The sequence below is a fragment of the Zophobas morio genome, unplaced genomic scaffold (genome assembly GCF_036711695.1).
Source record: "Zophobas morio isolate AGI-343-1 ecotype UQ-CSIRO unplaced genomic scaffold, CSIRO_AGI_Zmor_V1 ptg000002l, whole genome shotgun sequence".
Lineage (NCBI taxonomy): Eukaryota > Metazoa > Arthropoda > Insecta > Coleoptera > Tenebrionidae > Zophobas > Zophobas morio.
In genome coordinates this window covers 19,955,550-19,982,489 of record NW_026972107.1, presented here as the reverse complement: position 1 = coordinate 19,982,489, position 26,940 = coordinate 19,955,550, and the positions used below count along the sequence as shown (strand labels likewise).

Here is a 26,940-nt window from a genome sequence, read left to right as displayed (position 1 = left end):
GCCTCGATCCCCCATAGGCCACTTTTTTACAATGTGACTTGCAGTATCCATATTAGCTATATGTTTTTAACTTTTCAAAAACAAATTTTATAACTTTTCGAAGAAAGTGGATTTGTTCGACTGTACTTCAAGGAAGAGAAAAGTTCTATCTAAATAATCTTAGACCAATTTTTTATCTACTATATTTGTATTTACTATTGTGACATTTTTTAATTATACCACCATTTTTTGGCAGTTCAGACAAGTGTAAATCAGTCAATTTAATTAAAATACGCAGGTTTCATTACAGAGAGTGCCATAAAATATTTATCAACGGTTTTTTGACTAAAGCGACGCAGCGTTTTGAATATGAAGCTCCCAGACTCCTCACCACCGGAGGGTTAATCCGGCCGCATCCCTGCTCTACCTTCCACCGACTGGCCTTAACCCAGCCTCGCCGACATTGAACCTGGCCAATCGGTGCCTAGGTCGCGAGTGACGTCGCGATGCGTGCGTCGAAACGCGCCAACTTTCGTCCGAGGCGTCGCGACGCTGTTTTAGTCCACACTCTTCTGCCGACCATGGGACTAGTGAAAGCCGCAGCTGCTGTTACGCCCGTCCTTCCAAGTGAAGAACACAACTATTCGGACACCGGTAGTGAAACAGGTCAGCCCTTTTGTCCTATTAGTGGTCTGTGTGTTTTTTCCGATTCGTAAATGCAGGGTCCGGCAAAGAGTAAGTCGATTTCCAAAGTTTAAAACTTCTTCCGCACAGATAGCATGCGTTTTCTAACTTCAAAAATCAACGCTGAAAGACTTCTTTTCACGTTCTGAACGCACGTTATGCATGGGTCGCTGATCTATTGCCTTTTTGATCACTTATTTACTGACTGCGAGGGGTTGACCAGTAAGACAGTTCTTGAATATACACCGTTATGAGATTTGCTCTATATTTACTAAAAATTTAAATAGACTCAAATGCAACTTGTCATGCAGCAAATAACAACAAAAAAAAATTACTTTTTTTGTTTCATGGTTTAACCAATAGATCGATATATTATTAGAACAAAAACACAAGTATCTTTGAGCCAATGGTCAATAGGTACTTATTTTATCTAAATTGAAAACTATCTTAGATGAAGTCGTAGATCGATGCAGCTGCTAATACTTTTCACAAACTTTTGTAATGTTCGCTGGGATAAGTAATTAACGGGCTCTTAATTATAAACTACCTTACTTAGTACTACAGTTTCAATAAAGAAATAGTGTCGCCTTTAGCTTAAGAAGAATAATTGAACCAATTTATTTATTATTAGAAAAAAAATTACACTACAAAAATTCACTCAAAATCATGAAACAATTTAAAAAACAGTACTTATATAATAAAATAACAATTATTTTTTTTCATAAACTGCAACTACCCTAAATCGTTACTTTACCCTTGATTCTTATGAAGGATCACCGGGCTTATTTCTTGCCGACTTCACTGCAGCAACAACCTTAACCAAGTACATAAAAAGTTTTCGTAAAAGAACTTTTAAATGTCACATTGTTACACATACGCGCACTTCTGTTAGAATTTAACAACTTTGTCTAATTTTGTAGTGATTTAATTTTTTTTTGGTTTAAGAATTACCCAACATTTGACTTAAAATTTTCGATAATTTAAGCTGATCATGTTTCAATAAAAGTGTAGACTTTATAGCCTATTTTTGTGCAGCTTGCGTTTTTTAGATGAATTATTACAAAATTTATGCATCCATTTTGCAATTCATATTTTCTATATGATAAAAAATCGCATCGTGATAGTTACCGTTCACTTTCGATTCTTATTTCATTGATCACTTTTGTCCAAGTTTTTATGCCTTTTGGAAACAACATAATAATTAATCACCGAAATATGTAAAATAATTGATGGATTCTCTTACGAATTTCTTGTCACCGCCAGAATAGTAGTAAGTTTTTTTTTTCTCGTCAGTGTACAAATTGCTGGTTATTTATCCGTGATATATACCCATTGTTAGAACCCAACAAATAAACCTAAAGAACTGTTATATTCTAATACTCAACTGATCCCACAGGTGTTCTGCACGGATCGATTTTAGCTTCACTGTTGGTTTTCATTCGCGTTTACTACATTAGCAGTGAGTTTGCCTATTCTTGATAATTTTAAGGACTGCAAAGTTATCAAATGGGTTATTTATGTAAAAAGGGATTTTGCTGCGCTTGTTGCTACCGTGAAATAATGAACATTTTCATCTAACTTATATCTAGTTATTGGTGTAAACGTTTTCCTTCATTTTTGATACATCAGAGAGTGAATTTATTTATCACCCGCTAGAGAGATCCCGTAAACGGCTGAAGATATGAGCTCGGGTAAATGAGCAAAGAGCTATTTTATGACGATTAATAATCTGAAACAATTTTTGAAATATGATAATAATCCTGGAAACCCTGAAATTCGCTAATTTTCAAAAATTTTACAAATTCTGACTATTCACAACGAATAACCGTTGTGTATAGTCAGTTTTTACTTACAGATGCCGTGTTATTGTTTTACACTTTTAAAAAATAAAAAACAAGTGTAAAAAGGGTTGCGGTGAAGGACCTGTTGCGTTTAAACAGCGCTTGAATTACTTAACTCTGACGTACATTAAAAGAGCAAAAAGAAAAATTTGTGTACTAAACAGAAATAAAGTGAAGGGTCGAAACAAAATTTCAAAAATATTTCTCGTTTTTTAAAAATGTGGTTGCATATCGTATCTCATTTATTTTTCGGCCGATTTTTTTCAAATTTTGTAATTTACATTTATTGAAGGATGCAGATTCCGTTTTATGTCAAAAATTTATTGGTTGTTGTAATCTTTAATTTTAAAATTAAGTATTACGTTGAATAAAGTATTTCGTGTAGGAAAATTTGGGAAAAGTTGATTCGTCTTTGAGAAATCTGCTCTGAAGTGGCAGAAAAAAAGATTTTAATTAATGCTTTGAAAACAAACTTGGCCCTGTTTTTTCCTTAAAATTTTTGGCCAACCCTGCCGGAACAACTAATTTTCTCGCACTTTTGTCACTGTTGAAGTTTCAACTTTGTGCTTCTTTTAAAATGCCTGAAATTTCCATTCTTTTGAGAAAAGAGATAATCTATGTGTATGGTGAATGTCGCAGAAGTATTCCTGGTACGATTTGAGTTCTGAGGCAACGGTTTCCGGAAGAAAATCTGACAAAATCCAGAGTATTTTAAAAAAGAATAAATATCATCTGTACAGAATGTCTTTGCATCAAAACTCTCAGAAGCACATAAGGAAAACAGACTAAAAAACAACCGGTATAGTGTCACTATGGGAATAAAAAAAAATAATTATTATTTCTAGAGTATAGTATTTGGTTATGTACTGCATAATATGTGGTATGTTGTAGTACATACCCTAGTATTAAATACAAATGTTTTTAAGTAGGTACCTGAAAAATCAAAAAGATTTAAATTTTTCGAAAATAACTTCTTTATTAAAAAAATCAACACCCTTACCTCAAGAGAATACTTTAAGTATTTTCAAATCTTAACTTTATTTTTCACTTAATAACTCTTCTTTCTACCGAATGTCTTCAGTATAGGAGTTGTTAAGTTAAGTTGGTTACTAGAGCCCCTTCATGAAGTCTATCGCTAGTACTATTCCCCTGCTTCACTCACTATTTCTTCCTCTTACGTTCACTACTTCATTGTCCTACGTTGTTTTAGGCTTCTCCAATCTATTTTCGTTGTTTTTCTTTAAACGTTTTCAGCAGTGAATCTTATTGTCCATTTAGATTTTGCTTGATCTCCAACTCTATTTTTTTCCACCCTATTGCTCTCAGATATTTGTTATGTTATCTACCTCTTTTAATTCCGATTCATTTGCCTCTTATTCATCATAATATCCTATAATAACTATATAATTTTCATAAGATATATTTTCCCCTTTTTTATGCACTGTTATGTATTACTATTTTTCAATTCTTTGGAATTTTTTCTGGCTCTATGTTTTATTCAGTATCACTGTTAGTGCTATTTCTATTTTCTATAATTCCTATATTTTAAATAATCTTTGTCTGATTTTGATGTCAAATATTTTTGCCATGCGCTCTTCTCTACTTCCGGATTTAATCGCCTCTCGACAATCCACCAGACTGTTTGTTTTTCTTACTTGATCTTTTGAAACTAGAACTATTTTCTTAAAATTTTCCCAAATAACTTCCAGTTTACCTATTATTATTAACTACTCTCTATTTTCCTTTACTCCAGTATTTACTTCTTGATATTTTTTCCTACTTTTTACTTCCCAAGCGTAAGCTAAAGATGTATTATAATCGAATCCATCGGGAGCCTGGCTGCTTTCATATTTTCTCGATTTTCTAGAGTACGAAAAAATGGGTCTTCCGTTTCCGTCTGTCCGCCGTCTGTGTAAATTTTTGACAGACAGATAAAATCCGAACCTACTACTACTGATTGCTGTCAAATTTTACAGACCTATTATGAATATTAGTAGTATGTAGATGGTAAAACGCTAACCAAACTTTGTCTAATCATCCCCACCAAACAATGTGATGACGTCACCTCAAAATTGTACATAGTAAATGGACTTTAAATTGTATAAAATAGCATAGCCCTGCACGTGTTGAGTTTTTACCCGAAACGTACGAATTTTTGGAAAAAAATCAAAAGTATATAACAACATTTTACAATTCAATTTTGAAACTACAAAATCGAACGCTTTGAAAGATGTTTTAAAATGATCGTAATCATGGTAAATCGCTAATCAAAATTGATTCGTTTTCTCCTTCCAAAAAATTGAGGACGTCATCTTAAAATTTTACTGAATAAATCCTTTCTGAAATATCCAAAATATTATGAGTGTAGGTATACTTGTGGTTTATCACTGCATTAATATTTTTTATCTTACAATAGTAGGTTTTGGGGTAGTTAATGCAACTGTTTTACGAGACACAAATTCAACATTATTAACAAGTGAAGTAAACTGCTCACAAATGATGTGATGCAATGTAATGTAACTATGGACACTACGATTTTTTAGGGTAAATGAGCTGTCAATTTGGATTCATCTTATTCTTACTTTTTTGTAGAAGCTGCTACTGTAAAATAAAACGTCGTATATTATACGTGAGTGAAATGCCATTATAAGTTCGTGAGAGCAGTATCACTCGCGCGAACACGCTCGTGACCCTACATTCTTACTCGCTTATAATATAGCATTTCTCTCACCTATAATGTAAGATTTTATTAGATTTACAACTGAACCTTAACTGCACTTCAATTGTTTATCTTATTTCCTCCTTGTCCAATCCACATATTTATAAATTCTTCCTTCGTTTCTCTTTTCCAGGCACTCTATTTTTTGGTGCAGTTCTTCTGTTTCTTTTTTCATTTTGATATTTCTGCTCTAACTTCTTTTAATTCCTCTTTGTATTCTTTGTGCTACCTTCGTATTTGTTTTATTTCATTTAGCATTTCGTCGTTTTTCCAATAACTTTCTCATCATTTTCGTGATATCTCCATCTTCGCCACTTCCAAGGAGCCTTTTAGGCAACTTGTTTCGCTTAAATTCTTCTGGGGAGTCACCATTTTTTTTTTCCATTTTGTGCCATCGCTGAGATCCTTCGAACTCTGACTCGCTTATTTTATTTTCCTAATCCTCGTGACGCCACTGGTTACTATATATTGCTTATCTGAACTGATATACTGGCTCCTGAAATCTAATTTTTGTTCTTGTTAATTTTTGTAATTTTTATTTCCCTGGGATAAGCTAAGGAAGTATAGTAATCGAATCCATCGGACGAATTGCCACTTTTATGTTTTCTCCACATTTCATGACCCCTACAGTAGGAAAAGCGTAGTCTCCCGTTTCCGTCTGTCTGTTTGTCTGTCTGTCTGTATCCATTTTTATTAGACACGTAATTTTCGAAACTGCTGGACCGATTGTTGTCAAATTTTGTATGTATGTTAGAAATATCATGTAGATGGTATGTAAATGCTAGCCAAAATTTGGATAATCATCCCCACCAACAATTTAATGACGTCATCTCAATGAACCGTAATTTTAAATGCTTTTAGCTTAACGTTAAAATTTTCGCAAAAACATATGCCGAATTTGGCTTTTATAACTTTTTTTTCTTGCATTGGTAATACGCTGTGACTATTTTTCTTTTGTACTGTGACTAGTATTATCCATGTTGATGAGGTCATTACAATTTTTTTTATTGGTCAAATTAAGAACGAGTCACCTCATTTTCTCAAACATGTGAAGAATACGCGCGTCTTGACATAATAATAATAAAATAAGAATCATAAGGTTCAAAACATTTTGTTCGATTGGATTTTAATTAATAATTTTAGTTCTCTGCTTTGGGAAGACAAACTCATTCAAATCAAATTAATTTCTACGTGACATTATTTCGATGTATAAACATAATAAACACTTGAGCTTCTATTACCTGTTGGAGGACATTTTATCTCGTTGATTATGTGCTTTAAATATATTCTACATTGTCCGTACGACGCAGGGGCTGCTGGTTTTTACTTTACAGAGGTTAGCACAAAACGAAAATCGTAAAATCAAATTTTACAATTTTTTTAAAAAGCTGGATTTGTCGGATTATACTTACAGTCTTCGACCAATTTTTTTATTGATCAAATTAAGAACCTCATTTTCCAGCAAATGCGAGAATATTTCTTTATTTAGGGCCGAATTCTGTATCTTAACCTTTTAATAAAGGATCCGTTCGTTAAAGGCTTTTCCGTAACCGTAAAGGAAATGTGAAAGTGAATCCTTTAATATCTCATTCTCTATTGCATCCCTTAAGGAGAAACTTTATGTAAAGGACGAACTGATGTTTTACGATAGTATATGCTTTGAAAAACGAACGCTTGCGATTTATCATCAAAATTAAACTGAACTTTAAAAATATTACCAAAAATTAAAAAAAATAAACCCTTTGTAAAATCATACACATTTTTGGAGGTACCAACACTTACCTCTTGTGTAACAACAAAAACACACACTGACCTGGCAACTGGTTATGGGGACCCTCGCCTTTAATGGATCTTTTGGTCGTTTATAAGTGAATACCCCTCCAAAGGAGTTGTTTTTGCAAAGTTATTTATTACTTACTACTATTTGGGATGTCCTACAAGTATTTGTGTTTCCATCAAATTAGGCTTAATTAACTTTTATATGAAGATTTCGGATAATACCAAATTAATAATACTTATTAGTGGCCGAAATCAATCTTATCTTACAATACCCATTCGCCTCTTATTTTATTAGAGAGTACGTGCTAGTACGTGCCAAGATAACAATGATTTTGGCAAATTACCTACTTTCTAAGAAAAGAGAGGGTGGGTGGGCGGGGTTAGTGCCTGCTAGGATAAGACTGATTTAGCAAATGACGTATCCCATAATAAATTTAATAGATTATTATTAGAAAAGACACTAGAGGCTATTTCAAATTAATTCCAAACGGGAATACCTAGAACCTCAAAATTGTTTTAAAATCCAAGATTCACATGACGATTGTTCTGACTGATATTGACATCTCCAAAAATAAGTAATTTATCGCCCGTCACATTGGTTTTGTACACGTCTTGTTGTAATTAAAAATTGAAATTGTAATCGTGTTGTGGAGTTTGGAGGTACGTATAAGAACTGTTTATATCAGCATAATAAGTTCCCAATCAATCACTATGTTGTAATTGCATAAAACAAGGAATGGAAAATAAAAAACGAAAAAGATCTCCAAAAACCACAGCTGAACAGTTTTCACTCTATATTGAAAAACTTGAAAATAACATTAACTTCCGGGAAAACGCCTTCCACCCAGGGGAAGACACTGACTATATTAAAAGTGTATGGCAAAATTTAACAGAACTGTTAAACAGCAGTGGGGGGCCTAAAAAAAATTACAAAGAGTGGAAAAAGGCAAGTTGATTATTTGTAATGCAATATAAAACTAATAAGTGAAAACGTAATATATTGCAGACTTTTAGCAACTGGAAAACCAGTGTCAGAGCAAAAGCTCGAGCAATCAAAGCTAGCCAAAAAGAAACTGGTAACGACGGTGAACCTGAAGCTCCACTTACAAAATTGGAAATACGATTATTAAATGCAACTGGGAATATTGTGGTGAATGGCCTGGATATTCCTGAATTGGGGTTGGAAGGTAATCTGTCAGTCTATCTATATTTTTTAAATTATTTATAAAAATATTGCAGAGGAACCTGTGATTTCAAAAGCAACAAACACAGCATCATGTAGTTCAACCGCAATTTCTGTGATTTCAAAGCCAGCAGGCAGTGGACCACGCAGTTCAAACGCAATTCCTGTGATTTCAGAGGCAACAGAGGCTCCGTCCAATAGTTCAGATGCAATCCAAAATATACGAAAGAAAAAATGTTATAATACATTCAACAGTGCTCTTAAAAACCTTACAATGAACACGTCTCAAAATGAAGTCGAAAAAGAAAAATTGGTGGTTTTGAGACAAATAAATACGAATTTAAGTAAATTAGTCGAATTAGAAACTTTTAAGTTGAAATTAAAATATCCACAAATTAATATTGAGGAGACTGAGGATAATGTGCAATAAGGACCAAGATATATCTAGGTTTTGTTACAGTTTATTTTGTAATTCTTGTTAATAAGTTGAGAGTTAATTTTGTGTTAAATTAAAAATTGTTATTACACAAAATTATTTTGAATAACATTGTTTCTCCTTTGTCGTCCTAGGTGCAATAATTGAACATTGAAATCAGCGTCATTAAAATCTTCTACTTCAAGTTCGTTGTGCATATCATAATCGATTTCTATTTCAATATTTCTCATTCTCATGATATTATGGAGTATACCACACGTGTAAAAAATTTTTGCTACAAATAGTGGATGGTATTTTAAAACTCTGTCCTTATGTAAACATCTCCATGCCGTTTTAAGAACTCCAATGCATCGTTCTATGCTATTTCTAGCTAAACGATGAGCATAAGTATATCGTCCTTCTGGAGTATTTGGATCTGCCCCATTAATTGGTGTCAGTAGATAAGGTGTTAACGGATATGCAGAATCCCCCAATAGCCAGGTTGTCTCATCATTGTTATTAAAGAAACATCTTCTCAAATAAACCTGAATATCACTCAGCTGCCAAATAGCTGCATCATGCACACTTCCGGGAAAACGAGCACCCATGTGCAGAATCCTTAAATCTGAATCGCATATTATCTGGCAGTTCAAACTGAAATAACCTTTTCTGTTCATAAACACTAATCTTGGCACATCAATGTTCCCTAAAACCAAAGCTTCTCCACTAATTGGCACGTGAGTGCAGTCAATGCAGCCCACAACTCCTGGAAGTTGAAAACGTTGGAAGAATCTATTTTTTGTCACTGTGATTTCTTCCACTGTGCGTGGAAATTTGATTATGTGATGAAATTGATCTATAATTATATCAATGACTACATGGATGCTTCTGCTAACAGATGACTGAGACATTGGGCTGCGATAGTCTTGCCCAATAGAGTTTTGGTAACTACCTTGTGCTAGAAAATGTAAAGTAGCGATAAATTTTATGACACTGGGTATTCTCGTCGCTCTTCCTCTGTTTATTTCTAACCGTGGTTGTAATTGTGTAAATATTTCAAAAGCAGATTCATTGGTAAGTCGGAACATTTTCTTAAAACCGTCTTCTGAAACAATATATATGTATATATATACATATATATGTATATAATTTGAATCTTGTAAACAATGGAATGCATTGCAGAAGTGGTACTAACGCATATTTATATTGTAAGTAGTGTAACTTACCTTCTTCGTAATTCCTCTGCGATAAATAATCTCAAATTCTCCATTTTTTCTCTTTTATTTATTAGAAATCGTCACCATTAACTAATGACACTGACAAATAATTTGTATAAAGTGAAACTTAGGACCATCCGTTGCACAAAGGAAACGATAAAGGACTTCACCTTTATGCAACGGATCTATAAGGCTCCTTTACGTTTTAGAGAATAGGAATATCTTTATGTAAAGGACAATCCTTTTACTAAAGTGCCTTTATACTTTACAGAATTCGGCCCTTAATTATAATCAAATAAGAATAATAATAATGATATTCAAAATGATAATAATTGTAGTCCTCGGTTTTGAGGAGACGACTCATTCAAATTAAACAAATTTCTACGTGACATTCTTTCGATGTATAAACATAAACATTCGAATTAAGCATGTACACTGATAATAAATAATACACCCTGCGCCGCAAGTGATTTGAGGTGTCATTTACACCACTGGTTTTAATGTATAAAGTTTATCACATTTTTTTTTTATTTTTCAAAGAAGCGGAATTTGTTGGACTGTACTTCAAGAGCGAGGGAAGTTCTGTCGAAGTAACCTTAGACACCAATTTTCATTATTTACCTTTAGCGCTGATTAATTACACTATACCAAATTATATTTTACAGTTTTGCATAGTTTGTAGTTACCCGTAAAGTTCACGTGATAGCGCCCGAGACTATTAACTCTTTCTTTACTCGTTTATTTAATACAAACTTCCACCGCCAAACTTGGATCAACTGTACTGTACATCAAGGTACAGTTTTCGCTTAAAACTAAAATCAACGGCGTTTACAAAGTTTCAACGTATTAGTGCAGTCGCAAAATGTATGCATGTCGAGGTTCACTAAGTACTACGTACATATTATCAGCATAGTAGCAGGTTTACCAAAAGTAATTTTACAAACAGTATTCAGCTTACAAAACACAAACGTAAAATCAAGGATTGTATTTCTAGAGATAACCATCCCTGCCACTCCCTTTAATACAGCCAGTGTTTCAGAATCGTGTTGACAATTTTTTAATAATTACTTAGTTTAAGTAATTAACAATTACTTATATAGTAATGTTAACGTCAAAGTTGTCTGGGTGACGAGAAACCCTGTAGTCTGGAAAGTGAGACCACATTTTGCACAAAAGTTTTTCAAACTTCAGAAATTACTAACATTATTGACAATTACCTCTTACTTACTGTGCTGATTGTTTCCACAAACTAAGCGAGAAGTTCCCATAATGTGCATGTGAATACAATTATCTTAACTGTTTTACTTTAGCGTCACGATTTTCCTTGGGTGCGATTTCTCTCTTATGCTCTAAAAGACGAAAGATTATCTGCATGTTTTGTGTCAAAATTGTTTTATTACTGTTAAAATACTTTTGTTATCTAACTAACAAAACACAATCCTTAAGCCACACCTGTGACATGTGCGGCTTCAGACAACTTAATCTGTATACGCCCCATGACTCCGCACAGACTAGAAAAAAATCTAACCCAATACGTGTTCCGGATGCTCTTCTGAACTTTAAATTCCTCAACTGTAGCTATAAAACTAAGTTTAGACAAACTGAATTTAAACTCGTCTTTTAGCCGCAGTATTAAACAAAATTTTTTGTATTATTTTCCCGAACGATAGCTAAACGAGTAAACAACAAGTTCACTTCTAATTCCGTTTTCTCGGCCTTTCAGAGCCCATAGAATATGAAAACGCGGACCTTCACTTTTCGTATGCATGTGATCTGTCTGTAGTGTTTTTAAAAACTCGTGCACAGAATTATATGTATTCAGTATAGCCAATAATAATGATCAAATTCCACAATTTATACAAAATTATTAATATAAATTAGAAGAGCAACATTAAAATTTGTTAGATAAGATCTTTGAAAACAAGCAACTGAACCTGGAACATTATAATTGCTATTACTATTTGTTATTCTTCCCAGGCCAAGGAAGTTCTATGTTAATAATAGCTATATAGCAAATTTTTTATTTGTTTCTTTTATAACTTCATACAAATTTTGTGTTTCGGTGTCTGGGAAATCAAGACGAGTCAAAGATTATACAATTTAAAATTCTTTCTTAACAGATAATTTAACATATGTACTTGCAAAAATATTTACTTCATTTGATACGCCTTTCAGCATTTACGTTTCGTCTCCGTACATTTTCTATGGGTGGTCAGCCCTCAGCTAGACGTATTTTTACCTATTGTGTTCAATATTGCGGTGGCAACTTCAATCCACCGCCACTCAAAATTCCGCTGACCGATCCAGACATTGCGACTATCGAATGCCGGCTTTTGACTTTTTTAATAATGATCAGAAATGAACAAGTCATGTTTTCAACAATAGCGAGAAAAAGTTGCTTTGATTTCCCCTGACATGGTATTGTGTTTATCGTCAAATTGATTCGAAGAAATGATACTCTCCCCTGAGACAAACAATTTCCGTCCACTAAATGTCAAACTTTATCGAAATCTCAAAAGGAACACACCTAATTCGAATATCAACATGTTTGTCGTGGTAATTGGGTACTGAATAAATGAAAATTTCTCGTATACACACAAATCGAGAAAGTTTCTTGCGGATGAAGATAAAGACAACGGAAAACATGTTAAATAATTAAACAGGTGGTATGTGGGACAACGCCGGCAAGTTTATGGCATCAGGGTCGTTTTTATTATGTCGTGTCACGACCTGGGCAGTAAAGAATATCACGTCAGGATCTTTGCATCAAAAATGGAGATTATCGACAATCTCGAGGAAAAGATTGAGGGATGTAAGCTGTTTTATCCTATTATCATGAGCTGATTTAGGAAATTGCTTTCAAAAATTGCTTATGCATTTTAATTTGTTAATGTAACTACTTAATTTAACTTATTTCCAGTGTTAAATATTTAGTGCATTTTGTTGCAAATTTTACGTACTGATTCAGTTTCGTCCAGTTTTGTAAGCGTATCCACGGAAACAAAGACTTACTATACAGAAGCCGTAAAATTAAAACTTACTGACCTCATATGCTCTAGCCACTGATGAATAGCTGTCTTAATTTTTCTCCGTTGTTAAGAAACCGAGGAAACAGAAATACTTCTCGGGGCAGTTTGGCGAACATTGGTAAAGTAAACATTAATTCAGTCAGCAAATTACAATTAATTAACCTTTATTTATGCTGTGTTTACCCTTTGTAGATGTCGGGTCGTCAACCCTCAAATACTAAGGCAACCTCTTTGTTCATGCTACTCTGCTGTAACGTAACCAACTCATTACGACGTTGAGCACATTCAAATTAAAAATCATTGGTCTCAAACAAAAGGCGTCGCTATACTACAGCAAGGATTGTTACAATTAATAATGCTTAAATGGGTAAATTCGTATTAAACTGTTTTTTCGACAAAAGACAAGTACAATTTGTAAAAAATTGCATGAATGAAATTTAAAGGTCACAAAACAGAACGCAGAACAAAACAACAATTTAATTTTATTGACTCATTCAGTATGGTAGTGAACGATTAAATTAAATGAAAAAATATCGAGACAACGTCATCGATTTTTTAAATGGGATGAATGGAAAAAAATTGGGCGTTTTTCTATCTCCATAATTATTTTTAAAGTGCAATTCAAATTTTACAATAATCTCGTAGTCCAGGCTTTACCTCCCTTCTAAAATCGGCAACGGACGTTATTAAAAACAATGTCATATACAAGATAGTCGAAACAGTTCTATTTATGCATGCAGTGCGGAAAACAACGCATTAAACTGGAAATTTGCGGATCGAAGTTAAGCTGAGACTGAAAAACTCGTTCGAACATCTAATACAATTTTTGCTGCGATAAAAATGTACTTGTGAAATAAAAACTGACGTTTGTCAAAATTCTACTGCCACAACGGAATGAGTTGCGACTGCTAGGATCGTGGTACGCGGAGAGCGTTCTCGCTTAAATGGATTACCGTGAAAAGCTACGCAATGGTTATATCCGTTTACGATTATATACGTACTCAACTTCTGATACGTGAACAAATAAACCCGGTGAAAATGGTTTCAATTTTTAACGTCTGTCGACAAGCCGAAACATTGTTTTTAAATGTGGTTTTGGAAAACGAGTATTTACGTATTTTACGGCAGCAAAAGGATACAAAAATGGAATTAGAATTTGGCATTCAAGTTCAAGAAGTAAAACTTGTATACTGTGCATTCCGGTTTGACTTGACAGTGAACAAAACTCGTAAGCAATGCATTTCAAATGGTAGAGAGAGGTGTTGTCAATTATCCAACTGCCAAATCAAAGCGGAATGGATTTTAGACACTAAATTAACAAAGAAAAATATCCTTAAAAATCATTACCAAGATAGAATCATTCTTAAATTTCCAGAGTTATAAATGTTGATAATTTTTATCACTCACTTGTTTTCAACTAAATTTAAAATCATTTTTACCTGTATAGGTTCTCTGTACAATTGTAAAAAAAACCGAATAATTTTCTCCCACACTTCCTTCAATGTTGGAATTCCATTTAATAATAGATAATAATTATTTCAATAACAATTATAATAACAAATCAGCGAATACAAGTTGTTTTAATCCGAGCCTGAAACAACCTTGTTAACGCCAAACAACTGACACATAAAAAGATTTCCATTCGCAGCGAACGTTCAACTTTCGTTTATTTTTTCTGGCTCTTTGCATTCAATTTTTGCGGATGTGGAGGCGTCCGAATTTATTCAAACATATTCCTAAATTTTATTTAAATTCATGCCTTCGACAAATCGATATGTGGCACTTCTAATTTACTTATGTACAGTTGTTGTTTGCGTTTTTAGATATCAATATGTAATAGAAATATTGTTATAAACGTATAACAATAGAGGTTATTTAGATAGAACTTCCCTCGTTCCTCAAGTACAGCACAACAAATCTCGTTTCTTTGAAAAATTATAACATTAACAAATAACCATATATTATCTACATGCTTAACTTCGTTTGTTTAGAAAGAATGCGACGATTAACACGTAATAAGCTGCCTTGTTTGGATGATGTTGTCTCCTGAAAACAAAGAATCCGACTAAAATTATTAATTAAGTTATAACGTTCAGAATACTATTTTGGATAAGTATCGGCTATTATGATAATTCCTATTTTGTAATCATTAAATATAGTCGGGAGGAAGATTACTGTATTTTCAAAATTTTCGAGAAAATAGAGTAATCCTTCTTGATTTGATCAATACAAATTGTTTTAATGTTATTTTTAGGCAGAACTTCCCTTGCAAATACAATCGACCAAATCCAGTTTTTTCGAAAAATTATAAAAAATTTTCTGCCAAATTTAACATTTATTTTATAAATAACTCGTCTAAATAAAAAGTATTGATAATTCAAGTCACACTGAAAAAAAAACAGTCCGTAAAAATGGGCTTTGAACCCACAAGGGGCAAAGGACAAGTCCGAGAATCAATCATCAATCTCACTATGCAGAAGGGTGATATCGGCTGGATGAACTACTTGAAAAATATATGATCGTTTTCCGGGTTGGGACCGTCTCAATTGAGTTTTTGGGCTCAACGTTTCGCACGCTTTCGTAAGTGGCATCTTCAGGAGCAGGGTTGCGAAATTAGGAATGAGGCAAAATAGCACGGTAACTCTGTATGTCAACCATACCAGAGGCGAAACTCTTCTGTTTAAATTACTTGAAAAATATTGCGAAAAAAGGTTTTAAAGTAAATGTGATAAAAATCGTGACGGATTCATAAACCACGAGTAGAGGAATATATAATTTCATAAAATTTAGATAATCTTAACTGCTCAAAATGATCAGGATCAAATTATGAATGAGGACAAATATACAAATTTTGGTTAGTGTTTTATATAAGATATTTCTAACAAACATATTTTTAAAATTTTACAACACTCGGTCGAATAGTTTCGAAGATTACCTGTGCAATAAAGATTGACTTAGGCGGCAGCCAGCAGACAAACATACATAAGCTTACGCTTGGGAAGTAAAAATCAAATCCCTATAAAGAAAAAATGATCAACTGAATACTACAGGTTGTCAAATAGCTCCTCAGTTAGATTTCTCTCCTATCGATACAATTACTTGAAGATGGAGTTTCTTTAACCCGCTCATTAAATACAAACATCAACCGCCAAACTTGCATCAAATGCACTGTGCATTACGGTACAGTTGTCATTTAAAACTAACGAAAAAGAATTGTGTTAATAGAGATAATCATACCTTGCCACTTCCATTAATACCGCCACGGTTTTTGAGATTCGCGGTGACAATTTTTTAATAATTAGATTAAGTAACAGATGTTTATCTTAGTAACGGTAACCTCAGAACAGTTCCGAGTGATGACAAACACTAAAACCTGGAAAATGGGACCACATTTTTATAAAAGTTTTTCAATTGTCAAACTACAACAATTAGATACTAACATTATTGACAATTTCCTCTTACTGTTTGTGTTTGTGCTGAGTAGTGTTTCCACAAACTGAAAGAGATGTTCCCGCAATTTGTGCATATGAATACAATAATATTAATTGTTTTGCTTTTGCGTCAAGACTTCCCTTGGGTGTTATTTTCGCTCGTATGTTCTAAAAGACGAAAGTTTCATCAGTTTATCTGCACATTTTATGGCGACAAAATTGCTCCATTGTTATTAAGGAATTGTTACAAAACTTTTGTTTTCTAACTAATAAAATTCAATTCTTACTTTAATCTAGTGTCAATATTATGAATGCCACACCTGCGACATGAGCGGCTCCAGTCAACTTCATCTGTATACGACCCATGACTGTGTACAGACTAAAAACCGAATACGTGTTCCAGATGCTTCTTTTAACTTTAAATTCCTCAATTACAGCTATAAAACTAAGTTTAGATAAACTGAATTTTATAGCCGCAATATTACACAAAATGTTTTGTATTATTTTCCCGAACGATAGCTAAACGAGTAGACTAGTTCACTTCCACTTCCGTTTTCTTGACTTTTGACAGTTCGTAGAATATGAAAATGCAGACCTTCACTTTTCATCTAACCCCATTTTAATTTCATGTATTCAGTAAACCCGAAACTAACGATCACATTGTACAATTTATGTAAAAATTATTAATATAAAACAGAAGAGCTACATTAAAACTAATTTATACATTCTGTGCATGAAGCTGATGACGTCATATCAAAAATTATTAATTGAATCCTTGTTTAAAAACATTAGTGTTCTTAATATTCTTTTCGTTTTTAAAAATTGTAAGATATATTATTTTATAAAATGTACATAACCTTAACTACGCAAAATGATAAGTGGACGTCACCAAATTGTTAGTGGGGACGACATTTTGAGTTTTTTGCCAAAATTTTATGCTTAGGGTAAAAAATCAAGGCATATTCATAAACCACACGTACAGGAGTCTGTTATTTTGTAAAATTTAAATGCCATTTATGGAAAATAAATGAAGGGACGTCATCAAGTTGCTGGTGGGACTGGTTAGACAAATTTTGATTAGCGTTCTACCATCTATCTATACAATATTACTAAGATACATATGTATAAGGTTTGGTTCAGTAGTTTCGGAGATTATCTGTCTAATAAAAATGAGCACAGGCAGACACAAAACGAGATCGACAAAAAAACAAAGTTGACCATTTCTAAACAAACAGGAATAAGAAGAAAAGCTTCAATTATTAGCTTATTAGATAATATTCTCGTGTCAACCTGACATATTAATAAATCATTATTTTAATCTAAATCAAGCGGTTTGTCGTACATGGAAAAATTTAACAGAGGCAAAAGCACCGACGACGCAGTTTTGTCGTCTTTAATGGATTATTCTATGTGTTTTAGAGTTTAAATTTTACAAGATTTGTGGTAAAACCTTGAAGTAGTTGTCATAGTGACTGTAATTCTAACTAGAATCAAAAAGCAATAAATAACATTCAAATAATAATTAAATAAAAAAACAATGGACTTCCACTTTTAAATCACTCTGTTATTTTTTCCACATACAAAGATTAGCGATTACAGTTAAAAACATTTCTACCATACATACATTTACTTACACCTTAAGATTGTATTGATAATAATGAATGATATTCGATATAATGTGTGTTAACGAGTTGAGACTTGTTTCTCTTAATTCCATATAAGTTAAAGCGGAGTATGTTAGTACAGTTAGAAACATCTCTACATATATATTTATAACCTTTAAACTTTTATAGATTGTAATGAAATGTCATTCGATATATTGCGTGTTGAAGAGCTAAATTTTTTTGCAAATCCCATATACATTTTAGCGGTACCTGCTAGTACAGTTAGAAACATACATCGTACCTACATACTTATATATAGGTTAGATTTTACTGATAGGAGTAACGAATGATATTCGATATATTGCGTGTTAAAGAATTAAGATTTTTTTTCTCTTAATTCGATATAATTTTTTATCATTAATAAATAAACAAGTTCTCGGTTGTCAGTTTATCTATAAGACTCTTATGGGCTTGATTAACATAAAGAAACTATACGTATTAACATTTTTTGAAGAATGTGCATTTTTATAGTTTGTTAGTATTTTACAAAGCGTAACATTTGAAACTACAGGTTTCTTGTTTGCGTTCGTTCGTCTGTTTATTTGTCATATGTGATCTGTCAGCAGATACATAAAAAAAGTTACACATGATCATATGTATTTTGTGTTGCACTGGAAATTGGTCAGGGTCCCGTTATTATAATACCCACCCTGTATACATACCACCTACAATATATTCGTTATTGATGTTCTGACACGGTAGAAATATCGTGCATTTCATTTTTAAACTAATACAATATGAAAATATCACTACCTAAATAGTAACAATAGTAGAAAATTATAACCCTTGAAATAATGAGAATAACACAGAGTGTTCAGGTTATTACTGACTATATCGATACTTGAATAATATTATTTATCTATTATGCATGAAATATCCATTATAATTGCAACTTTGAAATAGTGAACACCGACGAGACAATTTCTGATTGGTTTAACTCGGTAAAGAAAGTCGTAGCAATAAATAACTTGCAAATTGACCGGCTAGTTCAATTATTTTACGAAATCAAGTTTAGTTAACTAAATTACGTGTGAATACGTCATTAATGCACCATTTTTCAGACAAATTTTTAAAAATTTATATTCTTAACAATCTGTTACTTTTAAAAACAAACAGATAAAGCTAAATGCTGACCTTTAGCCCTTATACATTTCTTAACAACGTGCCATTAAATAACTTCTAACGTGGGTGTTTACCATTGACTCAGTGGTATTTCTCTTTCATATCTTTGAAAATGAATGTTTGCAACTGAAAGCGTGGTAAACACATTTCATAAACTCATCACATTCGCAAACAAATCATCAAAATTTATTTTCCGATAACAATAAAAATGTTGATGTTTGCTTGTTCGCGACTCCCCCACGATCTCAATCGAACCATTTAATAGAATGATAAAGATCGTCGCCTGTTGGAAATTATTAAATTTTAACTGGGAGGTGTATTTCCGTGTCTTTTGATCTACAACTAACTTCGTTACACAACAGATCGATAACAAAAGATACAAAACAAAATTTCAGCCAGAGTTACAATATTTATGCGCTTAAAACTTTTGGGGTGGCTTATAAAAATAGAAATTAAGGTCAACACAAAAACTGCGATAAATCTTCGCTAAAGAAAAAATCGTCCGTCAAAATCTAATAATGTCTTTAATGGAGGTGAAGGTTCGTGTCCTTTATCCAGCAAGCGACCTGTCGGTGGGTTAATGGGACATAAAATCTCGTCGGCGACACAGGCGGATACAGTTTTAATAAAACTAATAACGAAGAAAACTACGGACGGAACCAGAGCATTCTGGTTAACCTGGGAACAATCAGCAGAAAAGGTTTTGTTTCGCTTTTTCCCGCAGGCATTTGCAAAAACCACATTTATGTCTGGAATACTTTAATCGAATCGGGGCGATAAATTATTCAGGGCGATGTTATAAATTAATAAAGCTCGCTTCGCTGGATATTTTTAATACTAACGATGAGTTCTCTTTGATTCCTGATAACAAGCCTCAAGCTAGGCAGCGATCATAAAAGAGATTTCATTAAGTAAACGCACCAACAAGAATATTTTGCGAAAGGTCACTGTCAAGCTGGGGCGATTTACATTTTCTAATTTTAATACCTATTATAAACCTAAATTAACTTTAAATGGTCGAATTTGTGTGATACTTTGTCGTAACTAAACGGTTGGTAATTTTCTTAAACTCAGAACTAAAAGCAGAAACTTGTCCGCAGGGAATTTTCTGTAGTCTCGTCTAGGTTTTTTCTCAAAAGAAATAACGACTAGAAAGTGTACATGTTTAAATAGAATATCAAAACGTGTGGTGGGAATTATATTATTAATGTCCGAAAGTAACAAAAAATTGAAATAGAAAGCCTTCATTTTAAACATTATGACTTCAAATCACATTTTTAAGACATTAATAAGACTAGAAAAGTTAATAGTGCAATACTATTAACTCAATTATTGAGCATCTACAAATCGCCTAAGGGTAATGCAGTTTTTACCAATATTAACAATCTAAGACATAATTATTTTCTTAGTTGGTAATTTAATGTTAAATTTAACGGTTATGGTCTACCCACTGGAGTCTCGCCTATGTGATTTTTTATTAAACCATGAGCTAAAATTGTTCATTCAACATATTAACTATTAATTATTATTATTATTATTATTATTATGTCAGTAATGGTCAACAGGCAATAGCCCAATTACTGACCACCTTAGCAAAATATATGACCAACAGCTGAACCCACGAAGGCAAAGTTAAACAGACTGAATGTAGCTACATATACAAAGAAAAAACCTATCTATTTAAATATATCAAATGCATTCTGTTCCGAATTGTATAAAGTACACATCTCGTATATAGGTGAGTGTTTTACAACGTTTAAGCGAGGAGTAGGCAAATAGAAGCAATCATGAGAAAGATGACAATCTGGGGACAAGCAAATATAATCGACTCAAAAGATCCGGACAATCAATATGAAAATGAATCAACTTTTTTAGAAAATTCAACGATGCAATAGTCCGTCTGCAATGTAAATCTCTAAACCCAAACTTATTTAAAAGAGTAATATGGGACGAACCCTTTGGTGGATAAACACCATCCGCCCTAAAAGCTAAGTACTTCAAAAAACGTCGTTGAATCTTCTCCAATGTGTCTATATGAATCCGAGAAAATGGAGACCAAACAACACTTGCATATTCAAGCTTGGATCGCACATAAGCAAAATATAAAATTTTCAAACAATCAAAGTCACTAAAACTACTGCCACATCTTAGTATAAAACCGAGTGATTTGAGAGCATATATTATTTATGTGATTTACAAAAGAGAGTTTGGAATCAAAAGTGACTCCCAAATCACAGAAAGAATCAACTCTAGTCAAAATGGTGTTATTGAGATCATAGGGATACAAGGTTTGGATATTTTTGTTAGTAAATGACATAATAAAGCATTTGTCAAAATTTACCGGGAGAAAGTTACAATTGCTCCAACATAGAAATTTCTGCAGATCATCTTGTAACATCCGGCAGTCATTAATACTCGAAACAGTTCTAAAAATTTTTAAATCATCCGCGTACATAAGAATGTTTGAACTAATACTCTTTGCGATGTCATTTATGTAAATCACGAACAAAAGGGGTCCAAGAACCGAACCCTGAGGCACTCCAGACAAGACAGAAATACTATCTGACACATGACCATTATATTTAACGCACTGAGTCCTATTGGATAAATACGATTTAAACAATGAAAGTAATGAAGCAGAAAACCCAAAATTACTTAATTTAACCAGCAAAACATCATGATTAAGTTTGTCGAAGGCCTTGGAAAAATCAGTATAGGCCACGTCAACCTGAAGCATAGCATCAAAGCTTTCTGAAACAAACTGTGTGAATACACAGAGGTTAGATATGGTGGAACGGTTACTTACAAATCCATGTTGACAATCAGATATTTTACTACGAACATTAAATAACAAAAATTTATGTAAAACAAATTCAAAAACTTTGGCAAAGTTACAAATTAGCGAAATGGGCCTGTAATTCTCAATTGTATTTCTACTCCCTTTCTTAAAAATTGGAGAAATAATAGAATGTTTCCAGATATCGGGAAAGATGGCAGAATTTATTATTAAATTAAAGATGACTGATAAGGGATGAGAAAGCACCGAAGCACAATCAGATAATAAAAAACCCGGAATATTATCGTGACCACTCGTTAAGTTACACTTAATTTTTTTTAGCGCATTAAACACATCTGCTTCACTTATCGTGTTGAATTGTATAAGGTCATTGTAAGACTCACATACGAATTCATTCAAATTTGTGGCTTTACAGTCAGTGTAACCTGAACTAAAATGGGTTGCAAATGCATTTACTATATCTGCAGGATTACAGAGTACCTTGTTATTATAACTCATTTGGGACGGTATACCCCCTTGTTTTTTAAGTCTGCTTATATGTGTCCAGAATTTATTAGGATTGGCTTTTATGTTATTTTCCAAATCGCAGATGTAATCACGATAGGCAATTTTGACATCACGTTTTATTTCGGAACGTACAGATTTGAAATTCAAAAGATCCTCTAAACTTTTACTTCGTTTATACCTAGACCAAAGTTTCCATTTAAATTTGATTTTATTAATAATGTCAAATGTGAACCAAGGCGGGAAGGGGCTATGACGAATGTTACGAGTCTTGGGCACATAAATATCAAGGATGTTAATAAGTTTATTTTAGAATAAAGTACATGCAGTATTCGGATCATTAACTCCATTTAAAAACGACCAATTAATTTGCCCAAGATGGTGATAAAGGTTGGGATAATCAGCTTTCCGAAAGTTCCACCGTTTAACTAATATTTCAGAATTACCTAAAATCTTACTTTTTCCTTGATGAGTATCTATGGTAATTACCAAAGAAGGATGATGACTGTCTTCTGGCAAAAAATAATCATGACAACCATTAACAGAGCACTCATAGTTAGAAAAAATCAAATCTAAAAGTCTGCCATTAGTGTTCATAATAGTATTAAACTGACAATAGTTATTAAGATTTAAAAAAGTGCTTAGGGCAGACAACTTGTTATTACCAACAATATTGTTCTCTAAATCAATATGATATTCAGCAATATTAAAGTCACCTATGATAACCACACGATCATTCCATAAATCAGCAAGATTACCGAGCAAATTAAATAATGAGATATAATCATCAACAGATGACTTGGGCGGAACATAAATTACCAAAATGTAGAAAGAGACATATCTATATGTAAGTTTTACCCCCACAATGTCAATTAAATGCAACTCATCAAAACCATGCGGGGACAGATCAATCTGCAAAACAGAGAAATATTTGCGCATTGCTATCAAAACCCCACCACCTCTGGTAAGAGTAGTTTTATTAAATTTACGATCAGATCTGTATATCTCAAAATTGTCAGGACAAAATTCTTAGCCACAGAATCAGTAAGCCACGTTTCAGTGAGAATTATGAGCTCAAAATTACAAGTTAGTAAAGAATTGAAAAGTTCGACTAGTTTTGAGTTTATACCTCGGGCATTTTGGTAATAGATTGATAACGAAGATAGTAAAGTGATTGAAGCAGTAGAATTATTATTAGTTGAAACGGTACCTAATAAAGTGGGATCCTCCAATGATTGCTATATGGCGGAGCCGAAAATGTCGCACTTGATTTTATCCATGGTTTTTCTAAATAACGTGCATTGTTTATAGTCCCGAGCCGCATGATCATACGTAACATCAGAAACTTCAAATTCATCTGTCGCTAAACTTTCTAAATATTTGGAGCAGTTGCAACATTTAAAACTATCAGACCGACAATCAACAAGTTTATGCTCTCTGGCACATTTTGGGCAGCTAGTTTTATTTTTACAATTTTTCGATGCATGACCGTAGTTGTTGCAATTGTAACACCTAGTTACTTCGACAGCATCATAGATGGAACAACCATCGAGACCAATAAGACAGTGACCCACATGTGTACAAATCGACTTCAATTAAGGCTTGATATACAGTATTATTTCTTTTTGCACAGCTCAGTTTTAACAAATTAACACTCGAATTAACATCAAAAATAGACTCATTTTGTTTTTTAAGGTATAACAAGAAGTTCTCCTCATCAATATCATCTGAAAAACCAGTTATTCTAATTGTTGGTCTTATACTTTTAACTTCACGAATTTCATAGTCATCAGCAAACTTACCTTTAGCAATTTGTTTGAACGATTTAGTATTTTCACACCCAAGCAGCAGTTCCCCATCCTTGAGTGGTTTTACTCTCCCAATAATATCTAAAGAAGAATTAAGAGGATCTATCGCGTTTAATACATCTGATTTAGTCTTTGAAACCGACTGAGTTTTATCTTTAGGCTGCACAATTACAGTTTTCTGAGACTTTTTTACCAAGGACTCGGCATACGATAATTTGGCATTTAATTCATCCTTATTTACCCCCTTAGATATTTGTATATCAGAATTTTTACCGCTCTTCAACGTTAAATTAAGTTTCTCAAATTCTGACTTAAGAATAATGTTTTCACTGGTTAGATCGCTAATTTTTGACTCAAGTTCAGTAACTCTAAGAGTTAAAGCACCAATATGCTCGATAAATAGCTGCGAAATGTTATCTACATGTTCCTTTACTATATTATTCATCATATTTTTTAACTGATCAGTCGAAATATAGGTATTCAGCGAAGAAACAGAGGGGTTTTTATTAACAGCTGCTTTAGCCTCCAAAAATTTTGAAGAACATGCGGTACACGTCCATGATTCAACATTTCCCGACTCAACTAAGCCGTCATAAGTCTCTTCAGAGATACCAGCACATACTAAATGAAAACTACCCTTACAGTCCCTATGACAAGTAACATGGTTCTCAGTACGTGTATTGACTGTCCGATTACATTTTGCACATTTAACTTTAAACATTTAATTGATCATACGTTCAATAAATCCAAAGCTATGTATCAAATAATAACAAATGAATCTCGCAATAAAATGAATAATGAAAATAACTATGATAATGAAGACTGTAACATTTCGCATGATAATTTTAACTCTTATTTTACAAATATTGCTCTAAGACCCAGTTTACAGAACTTCAATTAAATATTTGATTGCGATTAAATTTTTAACACAGCGTTAAAATACCACGTGATCGACTTTACGTCAATCAGACGTCGCTAAACGCCTCCCTAAATGCGTGATACCGTGTTCTCATTTAAAATATTCTACGTATAATCTGGTTCCTAATCTGTTAAATAATATACTGCTACGATGTTCGATGAATTAAATCGTCGTAGGTAAAACTCCACAATTTATTTCTTAATAACTCGTATTTACACGACTAATAATTATTACACCGATTATAAAATAATTTCGGCGCAACGTCTCTTGACTCAACTAGCTCAATCCACGGTTCTTGACTGAAATTGATCATTACCGACGATGGCCTCTATTTAAATTCATATTTCGGCGATCGAGCTCTTTCTCGAATTGGGTGACTTCCGCTTCCAGGCTGTTCTAGCGCCGCTTCGCGTCTTTCCTGGACACCGCAATCGAGACTAATGACTCACCACCCATCAACGCCAGCCGTGCGTAGTGGAAGGCTCGGGAACCCATAGGCGTCGTACCGGGGCGGCGTATGGGTTTATTTCGTAACATTACTATGTAATATACCATATAATAATATACATTCAATATAAAATTATAGTTTACATTTTTGTCTCTTGACGTAGTCATTAGTCAATATTTTCTGTTTTAATGAAGTATCTACAGACAATAGCAACAGAGGAAGTTATTGTTACGTTGGACAGGTATTTAAAATCGGCGTGGATAAAACTCAACAATTTATTTCTTAGTAACTTGACTGGCTTTTCTTAACATTCGCTGGAGTCAACTCGACTGAATAATCTCGTTCCCGAAGGTGGCCTATATTTAAATCCATACTTCCCTTTTAGAAGTTCCGCAATCTAGGTCTTTCTGGAATACCCATCGCTACTTCCGCTTTCAGGCTTTTCTTTAGCGAACGCGGCCCGGCCGCCGTCACCGACGATGAGTCACCCATCATCGCTGTACATACTAGAACTAGAAATATTTTCATTATCTACTCCTCTACTCGGCTCATAAATAGTTGCACACGCATATCTGCTTAAAAACTGTCAGAATTATCCCGATTCATAAAAAAAGCGAGAAGAATAACTTTATAGGTAACAACAGTAGAACGATACCCGTATTTACGAATGTTCAATTTGGATTTAGGAAGAAACACAGTACTAAAATGATCGCTTAAAACATGTCGTTATATTTAATAGGAGTAATATTTTTCAAAACTATGAGTTTGAAATTATCAGCTTTCTTGGCCACAGTAAAGCTTTTGTTGATTGCGTATTCAACAAAATTCAGGCATATAATTAATATTAGTAACAACAGTTGTAAACTGTTAATTTCTTGAAAATTGTTGTCAAGTGGTATAAGGAAATAAGATTTCCAAACGCGTTAGAATTTATCATGATGAACCACAAGCCTCTGATCTTGGATCCCTGTTGGTTTTAATTTTTATCAACGATTTTCCGGCATTCATGGAAAATCAAATTTTATTTTTCAACGTTGATTTGTACAAGATCCATGTTATCAGTGTAGACCAGTGAAAGGTGAAGCAATCAAAACCCTGCAGGCAGATGGTTCAGTGCAAAATGCTTGATTTTAAAATCAAGAAATGTCAAATGTATTCCTAAAAATAATAATTGCAATTTAGATAAAACTAGAAATGAAACATTCCTTCCCAAACTTTATTTTGTACCTTCTCTTTTAATAAGTAATAGGACTAATATTTAAGTAGTATAGACTAGAATTTTAAAAATTTCTCAAAATTTCCTTGGAAAATTATATGTATTAGAATGATTATTAATTTTTACTTCCCAAGCGTAAGCTAAGGAAATATTGTAATAGGGTCGGTCCATCGACGAATATGTAG

General features: G+C 33.2%; 2 protein-coding genes across 4 annotated transcripts in view; both read left to right on the top strand.

The window, feature by feature from the left end:
* The first annotated feature begins 554 nt into the window (after positions 1 to 554).
* Positions 555 to 26,940, top strand: part of LOC135122178 (synaptotagmin-10-like) — an 88,742-nt gene continuing 62,356 nt past the window's right edge. For both annotated transcript variants that reach the window (XM_064046455.1, XM_064046418.1), the window contains exon 1: positions 555 to 645. In XM_064046455.1, the coding sequence (XP_063902525.1) occupies positions 561 to 645 (85 nt within the window). In that variant the 5' untranslated portion in view covers positions 555 to 560. The remainder of the gene's footprint in view (positions 646 to 26,940) is intronic.
* On the top strand, positions 7,404 to 8,680 carry LOC135122019 (uncharacterized). 2 transcript variants are annotated; one of them, XM_064046340.1, is made up of 4 exons: positions 7,404 to 7,662; positions 7,737 to 7,948; positions 8,009 to 8,189; positions 8,242 to 8,680. In XM_064046340.1, exons 2-4 carry the CDS (start codon positions 7,739 to 7,741, stop codon positions 8,613 to 8,615), a joined length of 765 nt encoding a protein of 254 aa, XP_063902410.1. In that variant the 5' UTR covers positions 7,404 to 7,662; positions 7,737 to 7,738; the 3' UTR covers positions 8,616 to 8,680. The 2 variants fall into 2 exon arrangements, with proteins under 2 accessions (XP_063902410.1, XP_063902370.1); XM_064046300.1 differs by having other exon boundaries at positions 7,404 to 7,948.

Coding starts and splice junctions, on each gene's coding strand:
- LOC135122019 (XM_064046340.1), top strand. CDS start 7,739: ATGGAAAATAAAAAACGAAAAAGATCTCCAAAAACCACAGCTGAACAG. Junction 7,949..8,008: donor ATTACAAAGAGTGGAAAAAG/GCAAGTTGATTA, acceptor AATATATTGCAG/ACTTTTAGCAACTGGAAAAC. Junction 8,190..8,241: donor TCCTGAATTGGGGTTGGAAG/GTAATCTGTCAG, acceptor AAAATATTGCAG/AGGAACCTGTGATTTCAAAA.